The sequence below is a fragment of the Rhinoderma darwinii genome, chromosome 4 (genome assembly GCF_050947455.1).
Source record: "Rhinoderma darwinii isolate aRhiDar2 chromosome 4, aRhiDar2.hap1, whole genome shotgun sequence".
NCBI lineage: Eukaryota > Metazoa > Chordata > Amphibia > Anura > Rhinodermatidae > Rhinoderma > Rhinoderma darwinii.
Genome location: NC_134690.1, coordinates 66,915,082 through 66,939,938, shown reverse-complemented (window position 1 = coordinate 66,939,938; position 24,857 = coordinate 66,915,082). Strand labels below are relative to the sequence as shown.

Here is a 24,857-nt window from a genome sequence, read left to right as displayed (position 1 = left end):
ACCCTAAGAGTGATCAAACAAAGAAAACTAACAATTTGGCATTTTAACGTAATCATATTGACCCATGGAATAGACTTAACATGCTGTTTTTACTGAATGGTGAACACCGTAAAAACGAAACCCAAAAACCAATGGCGGAATCGCTGTTTTTTGACCATTTCACCCCACAAATATTTTTTTCCCCCAGTTTCCCAATACATTATATGGTAACATTAAAAACTACAACTCGTCCCGCAAAAAACAAGCCCACATACTTCTATATCGATGGAAAAATAATAAAAAGGTATAGCTTTTGGAAGGCAAAAAGAATAAATTAAAAAAACATTGCTGTGTTTCCATAGGGTTAATAAAAGAAAGCCAGCACTTTGATCTCCTGTCTCAACAACAGATGAGTGGGGGTCCCAGCGATCAGACATTTATCCCCTATCCTGAGGACAGGTGATGAACGGCAATTGTGGGAGAAACCTCTATAAATGCAGTTTTCCTCGCTATCCTCTTGCCTTCGGGATAGTAAAACATAGAGGATAACCGTTCCATAGCCAAAATGGGATCTGCGAAGCCGCCATTAACAACCACATTCTTACCTCTTTAGGGGCATTTCTGATAACTTGGACTGGCAGTTCATAAACACTCGTAAATTCATATTGAGGATCTGATTTAAAACCTGTGAATGACAGAAGGGAAGGATTTACAGTCAGGGCTCCGAATGACTCTTTACTCCCTTTTGAGTTTCTGTGTGATCAAGAATCGTACTAAAAGTAAAGGTGCAATCCTCTGTGCTGCTTTTGTCACAGGATCCATAATAGCCATCACTTCAAAGTACATCATGCCTTCTTTAGGTCTGATCTTAATGGCACTGAAGAAACATAAATGCATGTAAACTATTAGAACATTATAAAGAATATATGGGAACAAATTCTAATCCGTATCCTGTGTAATTATCAAACTAGATAACAGGGACCCCACCAACTACAAGAACCGGGGACTCGGAGGATGTTTAAAAGGGTTATCCAGTGGACCCGAAAAAAAAAAATCCACAAAACCACCTGCAAACACCTTCAGGCACGGCTACCAGTAGTATGAGTGGCCAAAAACATCATTTTACGTTACTTGTAGCACTTTGTAGAATTATGTCTCACCTGTGCTGGTCTTCAGTGAGCAGGTAGTCCATTCTCCCTTCACCTTTTGGCTGAGAGGACAGCAGACCATCCACTCTCATGACCAGATCGCTGGCACTGCATAGAGTAAAGGATAATTTACACCGTCTGGGAGTAATATAATGACAGAATCAACAGCACGAGACTAAAGATAAGATGTGACCGCATTTCATATCGGATAAGAACGTACTGATCTTCTTCCACGCCCAGCTTCTGGATGTGCGACTTGATCTTCTGTGCAGAAGTCTTGAGAATTAGGTTCTCCAAAAGGTGGTTATCGTCTTGATTAAATATCTCCCCATCCCTGAGGGGTCCAATAATCTACACAGAAAACAAAGGGTGAGTATGCCGGAAAAATACTCGCAATCGTTTCCCGGATATAGTGAAGTCTGGTCACATTAACCCCTTCATGAGCACGGTTTCATACTGAGGCCCTAATCTCATGCACCGTGTTTTTATGACGCGTGAGACAAGCGGCTGAAAGATCATGCAACCGATCAGAAGAATGGCTGATCGCATAGTACGTGGTCACATTGAGCTCTCCAGAGTGGGTGTGGCTAATAAAGATGGGGGTCCAAGCGTATGCCTTCAATAAACCCTGCTAGGACATAGGGGCTATCCTGCTGAGACAAAATTAGCCAAGTCAACAACCCCTTTTACAAATCCAGACTGGTTGCTGCAACCCCCGGCGATCAGCAGGTATTGCCAGAGGAGGATGATGATGATGATTGTCCCACCTGCAGTGACATTCATGCTTCCGTCAACACTTCTTGTACGTTATTGAGCATTTTGTATCATCAGGACTCATTACCATCCCCTTCATAACCACATTTATCATATTTAGCCATGTACAGCCAAAATGTATTTATATATTTACCAGACCTCGGCAAACACCTTCTGTAATAACAATGCACAGCCCTCGTTCTTTACAAGAACTCACCCTTCCATTGCCAATAATGGCTCGATCTCCTTTCTTCAGCTTCAGGACATCGCGGCAGTACGCAGAATGGGAGAGTATAAAATCTACCTTAGGGGAGTCAAAAGCTTCACGGAAGAGACTGACGTCCATTCCCTGAGGGACAGAGCCAGAGAACACAGAGCCATGAGGTGACAATATGGGACAATATGTGTCGTTTCAACATAAATTCCTATAGCATTGGAAGATTTGGCATGGCAATACATTGATGGTGCTGCTAGATAGATTACATACATATGACACAAGTAATTCATTATCCGTCTACATAACGTACCCCAACAGCAAACTCTGCCATGTCCCGTCCGGCCTCCAGCGCTCCCGCATTTTCTTCTTTGATGATCTTGGTAATAAAGTTTTTAGCGTTGTTGGAGGTCTGGGTCTGGAGAGCTGCCCAGATGGCCCTGCCAATACGAGTGTTTTCAGAAGACGGATCCTCGCTGGGATTGTTGATTATGCCGATTCTTACGTTATTACTAGTTTTCTAGAAAGGAAAGTTAAAAAAAGACATGTAATCTAGGTGCGCAGCGAAAGGGCCACAAATCAGTGCACGGTCTTATAGTAAACAGCAAATTTATTGAATGCCTTAAAGTCACACTAAACCTTAAGTATATCCCACAATGCTGTGCAGCTAGATGCGGTCTACTGCTTCCTGTTAGCAGCAATTTAGGTTAGGGAGGGGAGGATGGATTCCATAGGATCACTGAAAGAAGTCCCTATGATCACTACTTTACCTCACAGCCTCCAGGTACATTCATAGACATAGACAGTATGTGATAGCAGCAGCTCTTCTAAAAGCTTCTCACTTTAGTTTGTGTGTTCCTTTAAAGGAAAGGTGTCATGATTTTTTTTTTTTATTAATTTATGTGTTTTTATTTAATAAAATATTATATTGACTTTATTTATTTTTTCACACAGAATGGTTTTTTTTATTAACACTTTCTTACTTTACTAGGGGCAGCCATGTTTTCTTTCATCTGTGTATGTGTCAATTCACGACACATACACAGATGGAATACGGCGGGTACAGAGCATAGGACATAACTAATAGGGCCTGTTCATTACATCCTCTGCTTCTGCTGTCTCGCTCTGTACTGAGCATGTGCAGTTCAGGGCGACCCAACGTAGAAGCTGGTTTTTAGGTGGAAAGCCGGCGCCATTTTGAAAACTGGCCGCACTGCAGGTAAGGTGTGTGTGTGTGTGTTCGTCTGTCTCTCTCTCGCGGCCCCACCCACCCCCTCTCGTGGCCCCCTTGCACACCTGCTGTAACTTTGTGTGTGTGTGTAGCAGAGCTATGTGTGTAGCAGAGCTGTGTGTCTAGCAGGCTGTGTGTGTGCGTGCACAGCAGGGCTTTGTGTGTGTGTAGTACGCGCGCAGCAGAGATGTGTGTGTAGTGTGCGCAGCAGAGCTGTGTGTGTGTAGTACGCGCGCAGCAGAGATGTGTGTGTAGTGTGCGTAGTGTGCGCAGCAGAGCTGTGTGTGTGTAGTACGAGCGCAGCAGAGCTGTGTGTGCGTGTGTGTGTAGTATGCACAGCAGAGGTGTGTTTGTAGTGTGTGTAGTGTGCGCAGCAGAGCTGTGTGTGTGTGTGTAGTGTGTGCAGAAGAGCAGTGTGTGTTGGTAGTGTGTGCAGCAGGGCTGTGTGTGTGTGTGTGTGTGCAGTGTCCGCAGCAGTCGTGTGCGTGTGTGTGTGTGTGCAGTGTCCGCAGCAGTCGTGTGTGTGTGTGTGTGTGTGTGTGTGTGTGTGTGTGTGTGTGTAGTGTGCGCAGCAGGGCAGTGTCTGTGTAGTGTGCGAAGCAGAGCGGTGTCCTATTTTTGTGCAGCGGAGTATGAACGGGCGCCGCTGATCCTTCATAGCCGCTTATCAGCTGTTTTGAAGAATCACCAGCGAGCACACCCCCCCCCCCCCCACACACACACATCCCTCCCAAACATGAAACTGCCCCACAAACAACCCCCCCCCCTGTGTGCAGGGTGCTTATGGGGGGGGGATTGTGTGATGGTGAGTGTGTGTGGGGGGGTGCATGCAAGGTGATGTTGGGGGGTGTCTTTGGGGCGGGGGTTGTGTGCAGGGTGCTTGTGGAGGGGTTGTGTGATGGTTTGCGTGGGGGGGTGCGTGCAGGGTGCTTGTACAGGGACCTGTAGTATATATTGTGGTGCAGGGGAGAAGACAGAAGTCGCTGTAGGGGAGTATAAGTATTTATATTTTTCTTGTTTTGCAGGTTCCGCTGGACCTATTGGACTACGTCGTAGATTCGTTGGACTACTGCGATGATCTACGTTTTTTTGGGTTTTGTTTTTTTTAATAAAATGGTTAATGAGGGTTTTGTGGGGGAGTTTTATTTTCAATAAAAATATTTTCTTATGTCTGTGTTTTTTTAATACTTTACTAGCGCCTGGATAACGGCAGTTGTCTGTTTGACAACGTCCATTACTAAGGCGGGGCTAGTGTTAGCCAGTAAAAAGGCTGCAACTAACCCCCCATTATTACCCCTGTACCCAGCGCCACCAGGGGTGCCAGGAAGAGCCGGGTACGATCCAGTACCCGACCATCTGTTGTGATAGCCGGGCACTGGGGCGGCCCCAGGCTGGTATTATGAGGCCAGGAAGGGCCAAAAACCGTGGCCCTTCCCACCCTTGTAATGCTAGGCTGCTGCTGTGTTGTATCTGGCTAGCTATGAAAGTGGGGGGGACCCCACGTCGATTTTTAAAAAATTTTTTTTTATAACCAGCCAGATACAACACAACAGCAGCCTAGTATTAGCAGGGTGGGAAGGGTTACGGTTTTTGGCTCTTCCTAGCCTGATAATACCAGCCTGTGGCCACCCCAGTGCCCGGCCATCACAACAGATGGTCATATACAGGATCGTACTTGAATTGACTCGACACTTCTTTATTTACACAATGCATTTTTTTTAAACGCGTGTGTACAAAAGTGCGTTGTATGTACTAACAGCGCGCTTTACCAATTATGTAAATGAAAAGCGTAATCAATCAGTTTTTGAAGCGGTATTTGGCACGTAAAATGCGCCAAAAAACACGTCAAATACACACCGTGTTAACCTGTCAACTGAAAAGTAATTCATCACAGGGTCTCCCTCTTGACTTTCATCATTCTTAGCCTTTTGGTGTGTCCTATAGCTTCTGCCAGCTGCCATTTGTACAATCACTCCCAAAATGGGAGTCAGACACTGCTTAGCAATTTGAAGACACCTTTTCCTGGCTTGTAGCCAAAAATAGGGAGGGGGGGTGAGTCTCCCTCCCACATTTACAGCAGCTGTAAATCTGGGTGCTTTCCCTTATTCACCTTGCTGTAATTCTGGGAAGTGCTCCCTCTGGTGGCCAACATAGCAAAACATGTCAAATTATTATTTAATTTTTAATACTTCCCACCTTGTTGAAGAAAAAAGACAAATACAGCAAAAAACTTAAAAAATATAATAAAAATAAGTAACTTACTTAAAAAAAAATAATAATAATTGGCGACACATTCCCTTTAATTACCGTAAAATTTATAGAAGTTGGAAAGAATCAGATTTATTTATTTTTTTGGGGTTTATTTATTACGAAGTTGTAAATATTCAGAAGATACAAGATTACAATAACCCTTCTCAAAGAATCTCCTCCACATGGCACAGAGTAAAGGTCATGTACAGCTGGTCATATCTCTCCCACCCCCCCCTCGTAGATGCGTGATTGGATCAGCTGAGCTATTTAAATAAGGAAAGGGTGGCACATATCTGCCGGGGGAAGGAAACCATCGGGCATGTCGGAATCCAATATGCCTGATCTTTTTTTCCTCTGGCGCCAGATAACAGGCAGACTCCCCCTTTAGATTATTAGTTCGGTCAATATTTATCTAAAGTAAATGCTGCGATTCTTCTGCCATTTAGTTACCTGGTGTTTAATTGCATCATACAAAAGCTGACGTCCTGAGGTCTTGTCAAAGTCTCCCACAAGCCAAAACGTGACGGGTCTGACAAAAGAATCATCTGCAACAAACAATGCAAGAGTTGGTATTGTGAGATTCGTATTGTATGTATCTAAATGACGCATTACACATAGACACAACAGCGTATACCTCTGACGCTATATATGTACATAATGTGTACAGGAAATGTATGAAACCAAATGAAGCATCTTCATAATACTTATATAGAGTAATGTTACCTCTGAGAACTACCAAGACGACATATAATAAGACCAAAGCATCCCACAGGGTGCTTCAGACTGTGCAGTGTGAACACGGGAGGAAGGAGGTAAGTTCAGTAACTTATAAACTGCAATGACATAACAGAAGCTGTAGGGCTTGTACTATGGGTAATTTAAAGTGTGCCTGTACTTTAATAAAACTTTCCACACATCATAGTGACATATCAGAAGTTTTGATTGAGGGGTGCCAAGCACTAAGACCCCACCGATCGCTAAAACGAAGTGGCAGAAGCGCTCGGGTGAGAGCTGAGCCGCTTTGTTTCTGATTGGCTCTGCTCGGCTTTCCTAGAAGCAGTGTGCGGACTTATAGACTTTTTATTGAACCTGTACACCTCTCCAAGAAAAGCCAAGCAGAGCCAATCAGAAACCAAACAGCTCAGCGCTCACCTGAGCTCTTCTGCCGCTCCATTTTAGCGATCGGACCCCCACTGATAAAAGCTTGTGACATGTCAATCGTTTTATGAAAGTACACGTACACATTAATAGAAAATGTAAAAAGAAGAGACAACCGAGGAGTTAAAAGATAAAATAAAGTGACATTTTTTTCCATCAGATGCACTTGTCTATGCTGTAGGAAATGTACGTACATTTTTTTGCCAATAAAAAAACAGATTAGACGTCATGCAGGGTTAGGGGACTTTGACGGAACCACAAGCAGAGAATAAAGGAACATGCACATTTATAAAGGGGTTTTCCCAGATCTAAAATAAAAGGCATAAATAGTCAAATAAACTTTCTTACAACTCACCTTACCAATTATCCTCCACTAACTTACCGCTTGTTATTTGGAAAGCTAAATCACGACGTGTTGTCACGACGCTTGACCATGGTGGCTTTTTGCTGCCACAGTTTACAGTGGTGGAGAAGACCAGCAGCGAGGTAATGGAGGAGAATTAGTGAGGTCACGATGTTAGAAAGGCTAATAGTCACTTGAGTCCTATACAGCCGCTTATTTTATATCTATATTTTATAGTTTAAGACATAAAGCATCAGGCAAGGTATAACATGCACAGTAATAGACGAGGAACGTGAAGTCAGATTACCATAAATCTCCCTGGAGGACATTCCTGGACCAGACAAACAGAAAGAGATGAAATGAGAAGAAACAAAAAAAAAAAGTAATGAGTGTAAAGAGAATAAGCGATGAGTGCTGACCCGCCAAATGCAGGACCATCCCGAATACAAGAGACCATGGAATAACCACAGGAGACGGATATTGGTCAAGTGGACAAACATAGCAATGTCTATAACTGAGAACATATCTGAAGTACATTTCCAGGGATATGAACCAAAACTATTCTGGGTCCATAATAAAACTCTTCGTATTTTGTTAAAGCTAAAAGTTTTTTTTATTTCAGTTTTTTTTTTTTTAAATCTCTCATTTAACCTTTTTTTTCAAGTTCTAATGCACTAGACCAGGGTTCAGAAACCATCAGAATTCCAGCTGTTGAGAAACCACAACTCCCAGCATGCCCTGTCAGCCAAAGGCGTTATCATTCTAGCCAAAGGCTGTCAGGGCATGCTGGGAATTGTAGTCTCACAGCAGCTGGGGTGCCTAAGGTTGCGGACCCCTGCACTGGACTGTGTTGTTTCACAGTGATTGGATGCCATGGTGAGCTGACAAGAGGAAAAGACTTGGGACTGATGACATGAATAGATTTATGGCTTGTGTGCTTTGCTAGCTGACCAAGATATTAGCACCATGGGCACCAATATGGCTGACAGGAAGTAGTTTCTTCTTCTGTCCACAACTAGTCATGAGAAGAATAGCGCATTCATGGCTGAACTGACAAGAGGATGCACACGATCGCCCCACGCACGGAAACACTAAATTTGCTTCTTTTCTTACCTTTCTTGGTGAGGTAGTTCATACTGTTGGCTATTGCTGCGCTCTTAGCGTTGGAATCCAATATGCTAAATCTGGCATAATCATCCACGAAGAAGTTATCTGAGAAGCGCAGAAATCATCATGTGAAACATCGAGAATCATAATCAATATTTGCATGGAAATAAATTATTACATTAGTATCTGCTGGGATTTATTAAGGAAACAAACTGTGATAGTCACTATAAATAACTATAAAGATGGAGGCTTATTTTAAGGGGTATTCTGGTTTCAGTAAAATAAAAAATATATATAAAAAAAAAAAAAAGGTTATACATTATAATGAAAATGTATGCCATTTCTAATATACATAAGGGCCTCATTTACCAAAACTGCCTAACCGTAAAACTGTCCTTGTTGCCTATAACAACCAATCAGAGCGGAGCGTAATGAAAGCTGATCTTTGATTGGTTGCTATGGGCAACAAGGACAGTTTTACAGTTCGTTTTTGTAAATTCCTCTAGTAATTCCATTACAAAGATCCCTGTTTGTGATCATTGAATAAAAAAATTCTCGTTTACATCCAGAGAAGTAAAATGTGTCCTGATCATGGGATGGACACACAGCAGTATGGCTTGTTACATTTACAGTACAGATATCAGAGCTATGTACACCTGTATGATCATCGTATCACTTCACCCTCTGGAAGTAAACAATGAGAGTTCCTATTCACTGACTACAAGCAAAGATTTTAGAACGGAGAGGAAATAATAAGAAAGTTTATTAGAAATGTGCATAACCTTTCATTATACAATAATGCTTTCTCTCTGTGACTCGCCTATGTTACTATGCGGTGTATTTGCTGCATTTTTAATTGGATCCTGATGTGCGTACTTTATGGTATGTTTGTGCCTTGGCTTCGGCGTCTATGTCGTCCTGGCTCTCTACTCTGTGCTGTACGCGCATCCATTTACGGCCTTCGGGCTGTCATTTTCCGATTCTGTTTCCCTTGCTGTATCACAGCGTTCAGTTTGGTGCTATGTCGTCTTGCTGGGTTCGGCCGCCTTTGGCTCCCCCCATGTTACTAACGATGCGGTTTGCATCGATCCCTTTGGCTGAGTGGTTACCAGGGGGCCGGCTGATCGATTGGGCGTCTGTTCTGACGTCTTGTGTTTTGATTGGTGCGGCTTGATCACGCCTCCAGCCAGGGAGGTGGGGCTTGATGTGCATAAGATCCCAGTGTTCTGCCGGCGCGTGTTTGGACCGACATCAGATGTCTCATACGTGCCGTAACTGAAATTTAAACAGCATAATACATGCTGACCGGCCCTTTACCAATAAAGATTAATAAGACAAGATATACCCCTGAGGACGCTCCCCTACTTGGTGCAGAAACGCGTTGGGAAGTGGTCTTTTTATATCTGTAGCAGCTGTGAATGTGTGGGGTGTTTATTACATGCTAGGCACTGCTATTTTGGTGCTGACTACATGTTCACACCCCGCAAGCTATTGTGTGCAATCCGGATTTGCTTGCCAACGCCTGTAGCTGATTTCTTTGGCAACTTTTGCCCTACATTTTTTAATAATGAATTATGTTTAATAAAATTTGTTTTAAAACGTTTACACAGGCAGTTCTAAATATAAGTCAATACAAGTGAACGTATACCTACCACACCCATATTTTTGTGAATTAGGGTTGTCCACCTTCTGACAAATGATGACCTATCCACCAGATAGGTCATCAGTATGTCATCGGTGCGTGTCCAACACCCGCACGTATAAGCCGCTCCGGTGGCCCGCGGGAACCGGATGTTGTGGCACATAATGCTATGTACGGAGTCCAGAAGCAGTTGGCTCCGTACATAGCATAGCAGCCGTGCTGCAGAACTGCTCCTAGTCACTTGAATAGGAGCAGAGTAGCAGTACTGCAGCTCGGCCACTATTCCGTGGCCAGAGCTAACTGTTTCCGGCTTGTACGTCCGGTGCACGGAGGCACCGGAAAAGCTGATCTATGCGGGGCCCGGGTGTCGGACCCCCACAGATCATGTACTGATTACCTATCCGGCGGATAGGTCAACAGTTGTCAGTAGATGGAAAACCCTTTTAAGCTTTATTAGTTGGAACCAGAATAGCCCATTAACAGATTTCCTGCTATAGACAACACTTCACCTATGAGAACACATCAAGTTTTCACTGTTAATTTTCGATCACTATATTTGTACTCGTTATTGAATTATGTTTCATGGTAGACATTCAGGTACTCATACTCTTAACTCAAGAGGTTAAAAAGAATTGTGTTTATTGATTTACTCTTGGAAAGCCATAGTCCCAGCTAATATATTAACAAGAACAAAAAAAGAGGGGGAATTTCAAATACTTGGTATAAGTTTGAAATACTGGAGGATTTCTTGGGGATGGTCTCATTATACAGTTAGGTCCACAATTATTTGGACAGTGACTCGATTTTCATGATTTGGGCTCTGCATGCCACCACATTGGATTTGAAATGAAACAACTGAGATGCAATTGAAGTGGAGACTTTCAGGTTTAATTCAAGGGGTTGAACAAAAACATCCTGTGGAACTTTTAGGAATTGCAACCATTTTTCTACACAACCTCTTCATTTCAGGGGCTCAAAAGTAATTGGACAAATTAACATTACCAGAAATAAAATGTTGTTTTTTTTAATACTTTGTAGAGAATCCTTTGCAGGCAATGATTGCCTGAAGTCTGGAACCCGTGGACATCCCCAGATGCTGGGTTTCCTCCTTTGTGATGCTTTGCCCGGCCTTTACTGCGGCGGTCTTCAGTTGTTGCTTGTTTGTGGGTCTTCCTGCCTTAAGTTTTGTCTTAAGCAAGTGAAATGCAGCTCGATCGGGTTGAGATCTGGTGGTTGACTTGGCCATTGCAGAATATTCCACTTCTTTGCCTTAAAAAACTCCTGGGTTGCTTTCGCAGTATGTTTTGGGTCATTGTCCATCTGTACTGTGAAGCGACGTCCAATCAACCTTGCTGTATTTAGTTGAATCTGAGCAGAAAGTAAATCCCTGAACACTTCAGAATTCATCCGGCTGCTTCTGTCTTCAGTCACATCATCAATAAACACTAGTGACCCAGTGCCTTTGGCAGCCATGCATGCCCATGACATCACACTGCCACCACCATGCCATCACACTGCCCCCACCATGCCATCACACTACCTCCACCATGTTTTACAGGGGATGTGGTGGGCTTTGGATCATGAGCTGTTCCAAGCCTTCTCCATACTTTCTTCCTCCCATCATTCTGGCACAGGTTGATCTTAGTTTCATGCTTTTCCAGAACTGGGCTGGTTTCTTTAGATGTTGTTTGGCAAAGTCTAATCTGGCCTTTCAATTTTGAGGCCGATTAATGGTTGGCACCTTGTGGTGAACCCGCTGTATTTGCTCTCATGAAGTCTTCTCTTTATGGTAGACTTAGATACTGATTCACCTACTTCCAGGAGAGTGTTCTTCACTTGGGTAGATGTTGTGAAGGAGTTTTTCTTCACCATGGAAAGGATTCTGCGATCATCCACCACTGTTGTCTTCTGTGGACGTCCAGGCCTTTTGGAGTTCACAAGATCACCAGTGCGCTCTTTTTTTCAAGAATGTACCAAACTGTTGATTTGACCACTCCGAACATTTGTGCGATCTCTCTGATGGATTTCTTCATTTTTCAGCCTAGCGATGGTCTGTTTCACTTGCATTGAGAGCTCCTGTGACCTCATGTTGTGGGTTCACACCAACAGCTTCCAAATGCAAATGCCACACCTGGAATCAACTCCAGACCTTTTATCTGCTTAATGAATGATGGATCACAGCCTGTAATTGCGGGCACGGCCGGCCGTCTATGGCCGCAGCCCGCATTTTCGGGCCGTTCTCCCTTACAAAGTATGGGAGCACGGCCCGTAAAAAACGAAAAGTAGGACATGCTCCATAATTCAACTATCTGTAGCGATACGAAAAAGTGTCCGCGGTCAATAGAACCGAGCGGGCCCGTAATTGCGGACCGTATTGCGGAGATTTTTTTACGATCGTGTGCATGGGGGTCTTAGGATGTAAATACCCTCAAATTAAAGCTGAGAGTGTGTATTTAACCCTTTCACGACCAAGGACGAAAATGCACGTCCTGGTCGGCTGCTAGTTCCCGCACCATGACGTGCATTTTCGTCCGCATTTCAAACTGTCACTCTGTGTAAACACAGAGTGACAGACCCGCGCTGACAGCTGTCCTAGACAGCTGAGACATCAGTCTCGCCGGACAGCGGACCATCGCCGCTGCTTTCGGCAGTTAACCCCTTAAGTGCGGCGACGGATTGCCGTCGCCGCATTTAAGTGGTTTGAAGCACATCGGCAGCCCCCACTAAGTGATCGTGGGGGCTTCCAATGCTTGTCACGGCAATCGGAGGTCAGATAATGACCTCCGGGTTGCCATGTACGGAAGCCTCGGAGGAACAGCCTCAGGCCGTTCCTCCTCTGCTTCCTGTCAGTGTGACTGTCACGTCACAATGACAGTTAGAGTACATTACACTACGTGTGTAGTGTAATGTACTCTAGCAGCGATCAAAGCTGCAAGACTAAGTGTCCCCTAGTGGGACAAGAGAAAAAAGTAAAAAAAAGTAATAAAAATGTTTTCAAAAAAGTGTAAAAATAAAAGTTATAAGTTCTATAAACACAAAATGCTTTTTTTCCTATAATAAGACTTTTATTATAGAAAAAAAATGAACACGTTAAAAAAGTACACATATTTTGTATCACCGCGTTCGTAACGACCCCAACTATAAAACTGTAATGTTATTTTCCCCGCACGATGAACACCCCAAAAAAAATCAATAAAAAACGACGACAGAATCACAATTTTTTTGGTCACCACCGCTTGCTAAATAAAGAATAAAAAGTGATCAAAAAGTCGCATGTACCCGAAAATAGTACCAATAAAAACTTCTATCCGCACCGCAAAAAACAAGCCCTTACACAGCTTTTTTGACTAAAAAATAAAAAAATTATGTCTCTCAGAATATGGTGACACAGAATTTTTTTTGGTTTATAAATAAGTCATTTTATTGTGCAAACGCTAAAAAAAAGGACCAAACCTATATACATATGGTATCGCCGTAATCGTACCAACCCGCAGAATAAAGTAAAAATGTCATTTATAGCGTACGGTGAGCGCCGCAAAAAGAAAACCTAAAAAACGGTGTCAGAATTCCTGTTTTTTGCTCAGGATTGCAAAAAAATGTAACAAAAAGTGATTAAAAAAAAAATCGCATGTACCCCAAAATGGTACCAATGAAAAGTACAGATTGTCCCGCAACAAATAAGCCCTCACACAGCTCCGGTGGTGAAAAAATAAAGAAGTTCTGGCTTTCAGAATATGGCGATGCCAAATGTTCCAAAAGCGGTTAAGATCGGGCGCCATTTATCAGTGCGACACCGGCCACATATCTATGAATTATTATTTATTTACCCCATTATTATACCCTCTTATTATGCCCTGATGTACTCCGCACAGATTACATATGCCCCCACATTATAAACTGAAATACCAGCGAAACCCAAAACAGAAAAACTACCAAGCAAAATCTGCGCTCCAAAAGCAAAATGGCGTCCCTCCCTTCTGAGCCCTGCAGCGTGCCCAAGTAGCAGTTTGCTCCCACACATATGGCATCGCCATACTCGAGAGAACCCGCTTAACGTTTTATGAGGTATTTGTCTTCTGTGGCACAAACTGGGCACAACATATTATGCACTAAAATGGCATATCGGTGGAAAATTGCAATTTTCACTTTGAACCATCCGCTGTGCACTAACCCCTTTGCGCACTATGACTTAATTGCCCGTCATGGTGCGGCGGTTGATGTATGGAGCCGGCTCACGTTCTGAGTCCGCTCCATACGCTGCGGGTGTCGGCTGTGTATTACAGCTGACACCCGGGACTAACGGACAGGAACAGCGATCGCTCTGTTACAGAAGCCTGTAAGAATAACAATATACTGCAATAGATTAGTATTGCAGTGTATTATACCAGCGATCCAATGATCGCTGGATCAAGTCCCCTAAGGGGATTGATTAATAAAATGTGTAGAAGAATTATAGTTATTAGTAGTGAGAATTTTTTTTTTTTAAGTTAAAAAAACAAAACACCTTTTCGCATTTTTCTTCTAAAGTAATGTAAAAAAAATGAACAAAATTGGTATCGCTACGTCCGTAAAAGTCCGAACTATTACAATATACCATTATTTAATTTGCACAGTGCACACCTTAAAAAAATTTATAATTGAAACCGCCAAAATCGCAGTTTGTTTTTTTTTGTCACCTTTGCTCTAAAAAATGTAATACAACTTTTGAATCACTTTTTATGTACCAAAAAATGGTACCAATAAGAACTGCAGCTCCTCCAGCTTGAAGTAAGCCCTCCCACCACTCTACTGATGGAAAAATAAAAAAGTTATGGCTCTTGGAAAGCGGGGAGGGAAAATCTAAAATATGAAAGCAAAAACTGGATCAGTCCTGAAAGGGTTAATTCATTTCTAATGAAAAAACGTATGACAACATGTTGGGTATTTCCGTACTCGGGAGAAATTGCTTTATAAAAAATGGTTGTTTTTTTCCTCCTTTATGCCTTGTGAAAATGAGAAAATTCAACATTTTAGTGGAAAAAATTTTGATATTAATTTTCGCACCCTAATTCTAATAAACTCTGCAAAAGACCCGTGGGGTGTAAATGCTCACTATACCCCTAGAAAAATTCCTTGAAGGTTTTTCCAAAATGGGGTCACTTTTGGTGGGTTTCCACTGTTTTGGTCCCTCCAGTGCATTGCAAATGCGACATGGCACCGAAAACCATTCCAGCAAAATCATAAATCCAAATGGCGCACCTTCCCTTCTGAGCCCTGCTGTGGGTCCAAACAGCAGTTTATTACCACATATGGGGTATTGTCGTAATCGGGAGACATTGCTTTACAAATGTTGGGGTGCATTTTCTTCGTTATTCCTTGTAAATAATAACAATTTCTATGTTGTTTCAGAAAAAAAGTACATTTAAATTTTTACAGACTAATTCCAATATTTTTAGCGAAAAACCTGTGTGGTCAAAATGCTAACTATACCCCTAGATAAATACCTTAAGGGGTCTAGTTTTCGAAATGGGGTGGTTTATGGGGAGTTTCTATCGTTCTGGCAGCTCAAAGCTTCTCCAAATGTACATTGGGGCCTAAAACATTTTCAAGCAAAATATGAGTCCTGAAAGCCTCCGGGTGCTCCCTTCCTTTGGGGCCCTGCCGTGTGTCCAAACAACGCATTAGGGCCACAATGTGGGTATTTTTGAAAACAGGAGAAAGAGGGTGATAGATTTTTGGGTGTGTTTCTTCATTTTCATGTTCGCTTTACAAAGAAATCGGTCTTCAAACTGATACTTTTATGAAAAAAGTGAAATAATTTATTTTTTCACCTGTTATGCATTAAATTTAGCAAAAAACTGTGGGGTCAAAATACTTACTATACCCCTAAATAAATACCTTATGGGGTCTAGTTTTCTAAATGGGGTCGTTTATGGGGAGTTTCTATCGTTCTGGCAGCTCAAAGCTTCTCCAAATGTACAGTGGGGCCTAAAACATTTTCAAGCAAAATATGAGTCCTGAAAGCCTCCGGGTGCTCCCTCTTTCGGGACCTGTCGTGTGTCCAAGCAATGCATTAGGGTCACAATGGGGGCATTTTTGAAAACAGGAGAAACAGGGTGATAGATTTTGGGGTGTTTTTCTTCATTCTCATGATCGCTTTACACAGAAATCGGTCTTCAAAGTGATATTTTTATGAAAAAAGTGTTTTTTGTTTTTTTTTCACCTGCAATGCATTAAATTTAGCAAAAAACTGTGGGGTCAAAGTACGCACTACACCCCTAGATAAATACCTTAAGGGGTCTAGTTTTGTAAATGGGGTCGTTTATGGGGAGTTTCTATCGCTCTGGTAGCTCAAAACCTCTCCAAATATACAGTGGGGCCTAAAACATTTTCAAGCAAAATATGAGTCCTGAAAGCCTCCGGGTGCTCCCTCCCTTTCGGGCCCTGTCGTGTGTCCAAGCAATGCATTAGGGTCACAATGGGGGCATTTTTGAAAACAGGAGAAACAGGGTGATAGATTTTGGGGTGTGTTTCTTCAGTCTCATGGTCGCTTTACAAAGAAATCGGTCTTCAAAGTGATACTTTTATGAAAAAAGTGAAATTATATTTTTTTACGCCTGCTTTGCATTAATTCTTACAAAATAACTGTGGGGTCAAAATACTTACAACACCCCTTAATAAATACCTTAAGGGGTGTAGTTTTCAAAATGGGGTCACTTGTGGGGGTTTCCACCATTCTGACACCTATGAGCCTCTGAAAACCTGGCTTGGTGCAGGAAAACAAAATGTACTTCAAAATGTATAAAATCATTACTAAATTTGTAAGTCTTCCAAATTGCTCCAAAAAAAATTTTTTTTTCAAAAGTGCTGCCAAAATAGAGTAAAGCGATGGAAATATATATTTAATAAAAAAAATTGTGCAGTATGTGTGTACATATGTGACATATTGCAGTTAAAAATAGGGAAAAATGATAATTTTTACAAAATTTCTTCAATTTCTCTATTTTTTAATTAATTTCCGCAAATCGTATCAGTCTACTTTTACCACTAAAATAAAGTACAACATGTGACGAAAAAACAATGTCAGAATTACTTGGATATTCAAAACTTTCACAGAGTTATTCTCTGATAAAGTCACACATACCAGATTTGACAAATCTGGCTTGGTCATTAAGGTACAAACATGCCCGGTCATTAAGGAGTTAAGCCCATATTGATTATATAACTGTATATGTTTTGGTAAACAGCTAAAAAGCCAAAACTTGTGTCACTGTCCAAATAATTCTGGACCTAACTGTATATAAAACATCTCTCCAGTCTTTCAGGTTGCTTTGTCACATTCTCCCTGCTCTGTTCCTGCCGGTCTTGTGTTTCTCTCTGGCTGGGAGCTACAGGAGGACTATACCCTATCAGACCTGTCCCTTCTTCCTTACTGGTATTTAATCAGACCCTATGTGTTTCCATATGTGTCTATTTCTTCAGGGGTCTTAGTAACACACTGAATGTTATGCATTTGTTATTGTGCTGTCCGGCAGCATAACGGCGTGGATCGGCATTGATAGCAGCCTCCCGTCGCGCAGGACACTGTGTGTATTTAAGCAGGAGTCTCCTCCCATCTTATCTGGACAAGCCCTATTCTAGACCAATCCGTGGGCGTTCCACCTACCAGCATCATGAATCACATGACCGGATGACGTTACCTCCCATTTCCTTGCCAAATGGTCAATCTAGTGTTATGGGGCGTGTCTGGAGGTCTCCTCCTCCGTTTCCAGGGATACACTGATGCTCCTATCAGTGTATAGTGCAAGATTCTGATCTACTATCTGTGTTTATTGATCGACAAATATAGGTATTTGTAGATAGTTCTCATTAACATTGTAACCATTTGCTGGTAGTTTATCATCCTTAGCAGTGTATGATTGTTATTGATCTCCTTGTAGCACGAAAACAGAAAGGACACTGCATTTGACGTGAAAACCGCATCGGAATCGGCAGAAAAAAAACGTCTGAAACCGCCTCCCATTGTTTACAATGAGATGCGGAGGAGTTTTTTTTCCAGCAGGTTTTTTAGCCGCTCGCGGTGAAAAAAAAAGTGGCATGCTCGTTTTGCCGCACTTCCGCTTCTGACCTCCCATTGAAATCAATGAGGCAGAAAAAGCGTTTTTCGCTGCGTTCTGTGTGATCAGGGCCTAAGGGAAAGGCACATATATTGCATCTTTTTTTTCTTTTTCAGAGGGGGTATATACGTTGGCATATAATTACAGCCAAAGATTATTAAAATTCCTGGGCATCATTGCAATATCATTGTTTGAGGTTACTGATAGACAATGCTACTCAATAAAGCACGCATATGAAATATAATCATTAATTCTGGCGGGCTTCACAGTATTAAGCCTGTACGTCCACTAGGATTCTTTTCTCAAAATAAGGTTATCCCAATCGCCATCTCTTGTTGGTGGGCGAACATTTTCTATCTCTTGGAACTTTAGACAATGTGTACCAACCTGATGGTGTTCCCATACATGTTTTGCTACGGGGGTGTCTCATGTTCTCCACATCCCCCATATGGTCACATATCCTGCTACAAAATTGTCGTATGACCTTTCCGACATAATTTGCGGGGCAGGAGAAACTTATTAAATATACAATTCCCATAGTGGAATAGTGTAAGGCCCTGTTCACACAGAGTATTTTGACGCGGCCGAAAAACGGCCGAAAATGATTGATTTCAATGGGAGGCGGACGAGTTTTTTTTACTGCGAGCGGTAAAAAACGCTTGTGGTAAAAAGAAGCGACATGCCCTATCTTCGGGCGTTTACGCCTCTGACCTCCCATTGACATCAATGGGAGGCAGAGAAAGCGTATTTCGCTGCATTTTTGCCCGTGGCGCTCAATGGGTGCGAGCGAAAAACGCGGCAAACGGCGTGCAGGCAGATAAAAATCTGCCTCAAAATTCCAAACAGAATTTTGAGGCAGAATTTTCCTCCCGCAAAAAACTCTGTGTGAACAGGGCCTAACAGTTCACACAGTCTTTAATGTCATATTCCAGTTCTGTTGACACACTCTGCAATTTCTTCCCAATATTTATAAACTCCCATGCTGAGCAATGGCCGATCTAAAAGTTCCTTGTGGTCTTCTATCCAGCCATGTCCAATCTTTCTTTTTAACTGTACAAGGTGATCACGTAAATTCTTTCCCCTTCTAAAGGTTATAGAGGGGTTTTCAGTAATGCCGTTTATTATGTCCTTATGAGCCTGTAGTACCTCCCAGTACCTCTTGAGTTAACAGTATGAGTACCTGAATGTCTACAGTGAAACATGAGAACATATCACCACCACCATTCAAGACCATGTATTTGCTATGGCGCTGCACTCGACTGTCTCCGTCAGCCCCATAGACGATAAATGGAGCGACAGCGCATATGCACGTCCGCCGGTCCATTCAAAATCCTCCTCACTGCGATCGCGAAGGAATGGACTCCTTTCTAGCCATCGGTGGGGGTCCCAGTGGTTAGGCCCCCCCAGCGATCATATATTTATCCCCTATCCTGTGTTCTTCGTGGGAAAATGTCTTGAAAAGTGGCCATACGCCTTCAATAGCTGTCAGCCGAATGCTTAATCATCTGACAGCTATTTCACCCGACCTCCCCATACACATGTACATTGGGTCAGCCGAGCATGCAAGTGTTTTCAATAGGGAGAGAGGACTGAGCCGCTGCCAGACTCCTCTGGTGGCAACTTATCTCCCTTAAGAATAAAGGATCGGGCATATTGAAATTGAACATGCCCGATCTTTTTTTCCCCATCTAAGATGTACATGATTTCACTAAGCAGCCCAGGTCTAAAAACAAAAAATAAGAATCTCCGATGTCTGCTTCCCCTTCACAATGATTTAGAGGGATCAGAATGGATTTTACTAGACGAATACAACGTATGTAGAAATCTAGGTGGTGACTTACTGGTGGCAGTGAGGTCCAAGTATTGACGTTCCACTTCAAGGATCCGTAGGTTAATCCTGGGAACTACATTAGGCTGAGTCATAATGTAATCCACAACATCATGATCATTTGTCACTTCTCCCTGTGTAAAGAAAAAAATTTCCATAAAGTTTACGCAGCTCCATGGAAGTTACAAGAAAGTTTAACCAAGGAAGTTGAGAGTTGTCAGTGATCTACGATGAACAGAAAGCAAGCACATGTCAATGAATAGACTATTCTATTAACAATTATTTGGACAGGAAAATGCCATTCAGATTATTACGTATAAAGATCAGAACTCATAAGCTAGACATTGCATTGCCCATACGGCTTGTGCTATGCGGAGGATGTCATATGGGGCAATACAGTAATAAGACGCCTCATCAAAGCCTCTGGCTTCTGCCCTGACCCTCCCTCATGCGGCACCGCTTGTTCAGACCGGCTGCTGTGTATGCCCACCACAGGTTCACCGGGTAACCAATGCACGGAGAACGTACAAAATAATTATAAAACTAAAACCAAGAAGTCATCTATACTCAGTGAAATGAGCCTTGGTAAGAATAAAGTCTGGAGATCAACCTCATCAAGTTTTACTGGAAGGTTTTGACATAACACACTGAGGAGAATTATTAAACGGGTGCAAGGGAATAGTGGAGCAGTTGTGTAAGCAGCCAATCAGGTTCCTACTATTCAAGAGTCTCTGAAAATGAGGGCTGGAACCTGACTGGTCGCTATGAGCAACTGCTCCACTTTTCCTGTGCACTAGTTCTGATGATTGCCCCCAATTACTTTAGAAGCAACGACAGTAAATCTCATATTCATTGTATAGATCCTAAAAAATGAACAATGTTTGCCACATATGCTGTAATAAAAATAATCCAGTGAAAAGTTATAGTATGGCACCACCTAGTGTTCAAAGTGTATATAGAAATCTACACATCCACCTAATGAGCTGAGTGCTGGTGGACGGGTATGCTCAGTCCCTCTCCCACAGCCAGTTGTCTGCGGGGTGATCCTCTATTCACTTCTTAAAATGCAGGAGACAGAAGAGCTTGTGGCCTCAGCCACGCGGACTATTAGAGAGCGACACTGCTGGATCTCCACACGAAAGAAACATCCGGCGCTGCGGTCATGTCTCTTGCTTAACAACCTCTCAAACTATTTCGAGCACTTAAACTTTATGCTTGCAGAAAAAAAAGTTTATTATGGAGTTCTAAGAAGCAAGAAACATTTCTCATTTTGGTCTTCTAAATTAAATGGACAAAAGGTGATAGAAGTAAATCTGTCAACAGATAAACCCCTTTATTAAAGAACTCCGAAAAGTGTGCGCTGTGTGCCAACTACGGTGCCAACTACAGTGCCACCCTGCTCAGAGGCACAAGGTGGCCACAGCTGCAACTCCTGCCTGCACACACGTCCCATTACCGCAACAGGAAGATGCTCGCCCAAATCAAGCCAGGAGGCACCGCACTCCACATACAGTGGCCGCGTGCCCCCCGCTGAATCCCTTTATAAAGAGCATCTAATATAAAATGATAACAGAATGAACGTCACAAGTCAGCGGGCCTGGGCTCACAGACCTTCATCACATCCTCGCAAGATGAAGAGAGTTTGGTCTCACCAGATACACGGCTTTCTGGAAAAAAGTGGTTGACTCGAGGATTTTGTGCATAGCGGCAGTCTCCAGTTCATCGGGATCAAGCTGATCTTTTTGAAACGGTATTCCATTGAAGAGAATCACAGGGAGCGGGGACAATCCAGTCTGCAGAAAGTACTCCTTCCCCTCCTGAGGAAAAATGGGGGGCAGATATCAGGTTTGTAACAGAGTTTGAGAACAGAATCCAATGTAAAATTGTTATCACCTGGAACACAGTTATAGAGGAATAAATGAGAAATTACTAAAAATCGCTATCGGGGGATTTTTTTTTCTAATATTTCCCTTAAACTTTTGCACCCACAATCATCTAATGTTCAGAGTTTATCACGTAGTTAACCCTTTGTGTCGTGAACGGAACACTCAGGTAGTTGCTGAAAGCTTTCACCTTCTTATATCTCCCCATAAAGTGTCCTACTGCCCCCCCCCCCGAGCGTGGAGAATATTAAGGATACTTTTACCTTTCTATTCTGGTCATAAGAGGAGTCTCGGCCCAAAATACTGCTCAGCTCCACATAACGATACTTCTGTTCCAGGACACTAGTGACATGTTTCACCGTCAGCTTTTCACCAGTCCGCACCTTGTTGTAGATCTACACAGAATACAAATATAAAGCCAGTGTATGGACAATTGACATGACTTTCAACTCCGCAAGGTTAAATATACACATGCTGTAGAATTAGGAGCTGCCGGAGAGGAGCCTGGGTGTCAGTCCTTCCCTGCGGAGACAAGCGTTTTACTGCATTCTCTGCCTTCTCTGCCATTCTCTACACGTTATATATCAAAATAACCATAAGCCCACGGTGAATAGATATTGTGGACAAGTTTGAATAAATAGTGTTTTAGTAACATGTCAGAAGTTTTGATCGGTTTGGGTTCGAGCACTGAAACACCCAACGATCGCTAAAACTAAGTATCAGAAGTGCTGGGCTGAAAGCTGAGCCATTTAGTTTCTCATCGAATTTCTTCCGAAAGCCGAGCAGTTGGTGTACGGGCTCATAGACTTTCTATTGATCCAGTACACCAATTGCTCGGCTTTCCAAGAAAATGCGATCAGAAACCGAGCGACTCAGCGCTCACCCCAGCGCTTCTGCCACTTTGTTTTAGCGATTGGTGGGGGTCTTAGTGCCGGACCCCTACTGATCAATACGTCTGACAAGTCAGTAAAACATGTCAGAAGATTTCTGAAAGTTTAGTTACCCTTTAAGGAGCTAACAATAAGGAACATACTTTATCATGTGAATGATTTTGCAACTCCTAAAAAAAAAACTAACCGATACAATCATCTGGAAAGCGTCATAGTTATCTTCTTCATCAGCTACGTAGTTGAAAGTCCTCAGTAGAGCAACACCCGCATCCTCGAAACCATCAACCTCTTCAGCATCATTTACGACAAACACCAAACCAATCCTGCAAGATAAAGAAATCCTTTACAACTGATGTGTGGAAACAAGGCGCCCTCTAGTGGTGGCAGAATAAATTACATTTCAATTATGAAAAATCCACTTTTACATTTATCCTGGAAAATAGGACATTTTGTCCAAAACAATATAAACGGTGTATAGAACTGTCCAAGGGTAGAAATGTAAATGGTTATTGCACTTACCTTCATGGAAGACTTAAAGGGTTGGCCAAACAGGAACACATGAACGTCATAGAGCAGGGATACTCAATAAAAGTTTTATTGGAATTGCTCTGCCACAATTGCCATGAACATGTATTATATGGTTTCCTTTAATTTAAATGGACGTTATGTACTACAAAATTACCCCTGAACTGACAAAATGTGCAGCCGTCCGCAGCCAATAACAGCTGATCGCAGCCTGGCCCACAGTGATCCGCTAATCCCCATGGTGGGTTTCAGATTATGTATATAGCTTAACATTACTGCTGAGTGTTTTTTAATATCTTGTTATAAATGTGAGGTTCTTAACACACAATGTGATCAATTTGTGAGCCCACCTGCTACATTAAAGGGGTTGTCTAGTTTGGAAAAACCCATTTTTAAATACCTTACTAGGGAACTCGGACAGTGAGTTGCCCCATTCAGAACTCTTATATATTAGTAAAGAACGGCTGTGACATAGCGTCTTTTCCTCTGAAGAACGTAGCATTGTGACTTGTTTGGCTCCTGCTGGGAACTGGTGTTTTAACCTGCCCTTGTATCAGTGACTCTTCGTGATTTTAAGGAGTTCTGAGTTATACCGCGGGATGCCCGATCTATTAGCGGAGAATCGCTACAAAGAGCATCTTTTGCTCTGAAGGAACTGATAAGTCCTTGCATTACAAGGACAGCACATTGATTTCAAGGACAACTGTGTAGTGCTTTGTTTTTCCAGTGGGGCTGCTGGAAAACTAAAGGGGCTGTGCAGTTTAGAAAGCCCATTCTTGTATCTCCTATTAGGGAATTCTGAGTTAATAGAGGGGGGTCCTCTGTTCAGGTTCCTCATCTCTTGGGCAGAGTGGAAAGCAATTACAAAAAGCTTCTCTCGCTCTGGAGGAACTGTCCTGTCCTGCATCACACAGACAACCCATTTATATGAATAAGCACTGTGTAATGCCTCATTTTCCCTGTGGGGGTGCTGCAGAAAATTGAACACTGCCAGCTTTCATCAAAGATTACAGCTGATAGCTGGGAGTCCCAGAAGGGGGTTTCTTTGTGGTCATTTTATTGTCAAGTAGGAATTGCCCAAAGTGGAGAACCCCTACACTTGCTGACAGATACATCCACAGATTACAGCTGATTGCTTATGGTCCTGTAATCAGCTTAAAAGGCTATGTACAACTTTTGAGCGCAATATTTATATTTTTTAATAAAACAAAATTTGAGGTGATTTTAAGCAACTTCTTAATTGGCTTTATTAAAACACTAATTTACTTTTTGAGATAGAGATTTTATGCATCCTGTATACATAGAAGCTGTATCTTGCCGTCAAAGCCGATTCCGTCAGTTCAGTTCATACCCAAGTATGCCTGAAGGTAGGGAAATTAGATTCTAAGCCCCAATAAAGCGGACTATGTAATGTGTATGGGCATTGCAGACATGCCTTGTACAACATTAAATACAAGCCAATGTACTAATGATGCATTTCAGAATGAGGACAGAGTACACATCAAAAAGCAGGATACTAGTTTTAGGATGCCGCATAGTGACTCCCGGGTTCTACTAACATATGTTATGGATGTTTACTTGAACCCGAAGTTTGTGTCTATGCTGCAGTAAATTGTAAAAGATTTCCTAATGTTTGCAAGCGGCGGACCACCATGTAGGACATTCATATGCTCTACTAAGGCATATGGAAAGGGGGTAGTCCAGATCGGACAAGCCCATTTAAAGTTGATCTATCAGCAGTTTTGAGGCCTCAAAACTGCTGACAATGAAATATAAGGGAGGGGGAGGGCATTGTAGCGATACCTTTTGT

General features: G+C 42.4%; 1 protein-coding gene across 5 annotated transcripts in view; it reads right to left on the bottom strand.

Moving 5' to 3' along the window:
* UGGT1 (UDP-glucose glycoprotein glucosyltransferase 1) overlaps positions 1 to 24,857 on the bottom strand; it is an 83,328-nt gene that overhangs the window by 14,237 nt on the left and 44,234 nt on the right. For 4 of the 5 annotated variants that reach the window (XM_075861166.1, XM_075861163.1, XM_075861165.1 and 1 more), the window contains 13 exons: positions 22,710 to 22,845; positions 21,896 to 22,027; positions 21,402 to 21,566; positions 19,763 to 19,883; positions 8,190 to 8,288; positions 7,384 to 7,407; positions 6,026 to 6,120; positions 2,408 to 2,614; positions 2,098 to 2,229; positions 1,348 to 1,478; positions 1,140 to 1,235; positions 754 to 856; positions 585 to 664 (listed from right to left, as the gene is read on the bottom strand). In XM_075861166.1, the coding sequence (XP_075717281.1) occupies positions 585 to 664; positions 754 to 856; positions 1,140 to 1,235; positions 1,348 to 1,478; positions 2,098 to 2,229; positions 2,408 to 2,614; positions 6,026 to 6,120; positions 7,384 to 7,407; positions 8,190 to 8,288; positions 19,763 to 19,883; positions 21,402 to 21,566; positions 21,896 to 22,027; positions 22,710 to 22,845 (1,521 nt within the window). The remainder of the gene's footprint in view (positions 1 to 584; positions 665 to 753; positions 857 to 1,139; positions 1,236 to 1,347; positions 1,479 to 2,097; positions 2,230 to 2,407; positions 2,615 to 6,025; positions 6,121 to 7,383; positions 7,408 to 8,189; positions 8,289 to 19,762; positions 19,884 to 21,401; positions 21,567 to 21,895; positions 22,028 to 22,709; positions 22,846 to 24,857) is intronic. The other variant, XM_075861168.1, reaches the window with a different exon arrangement.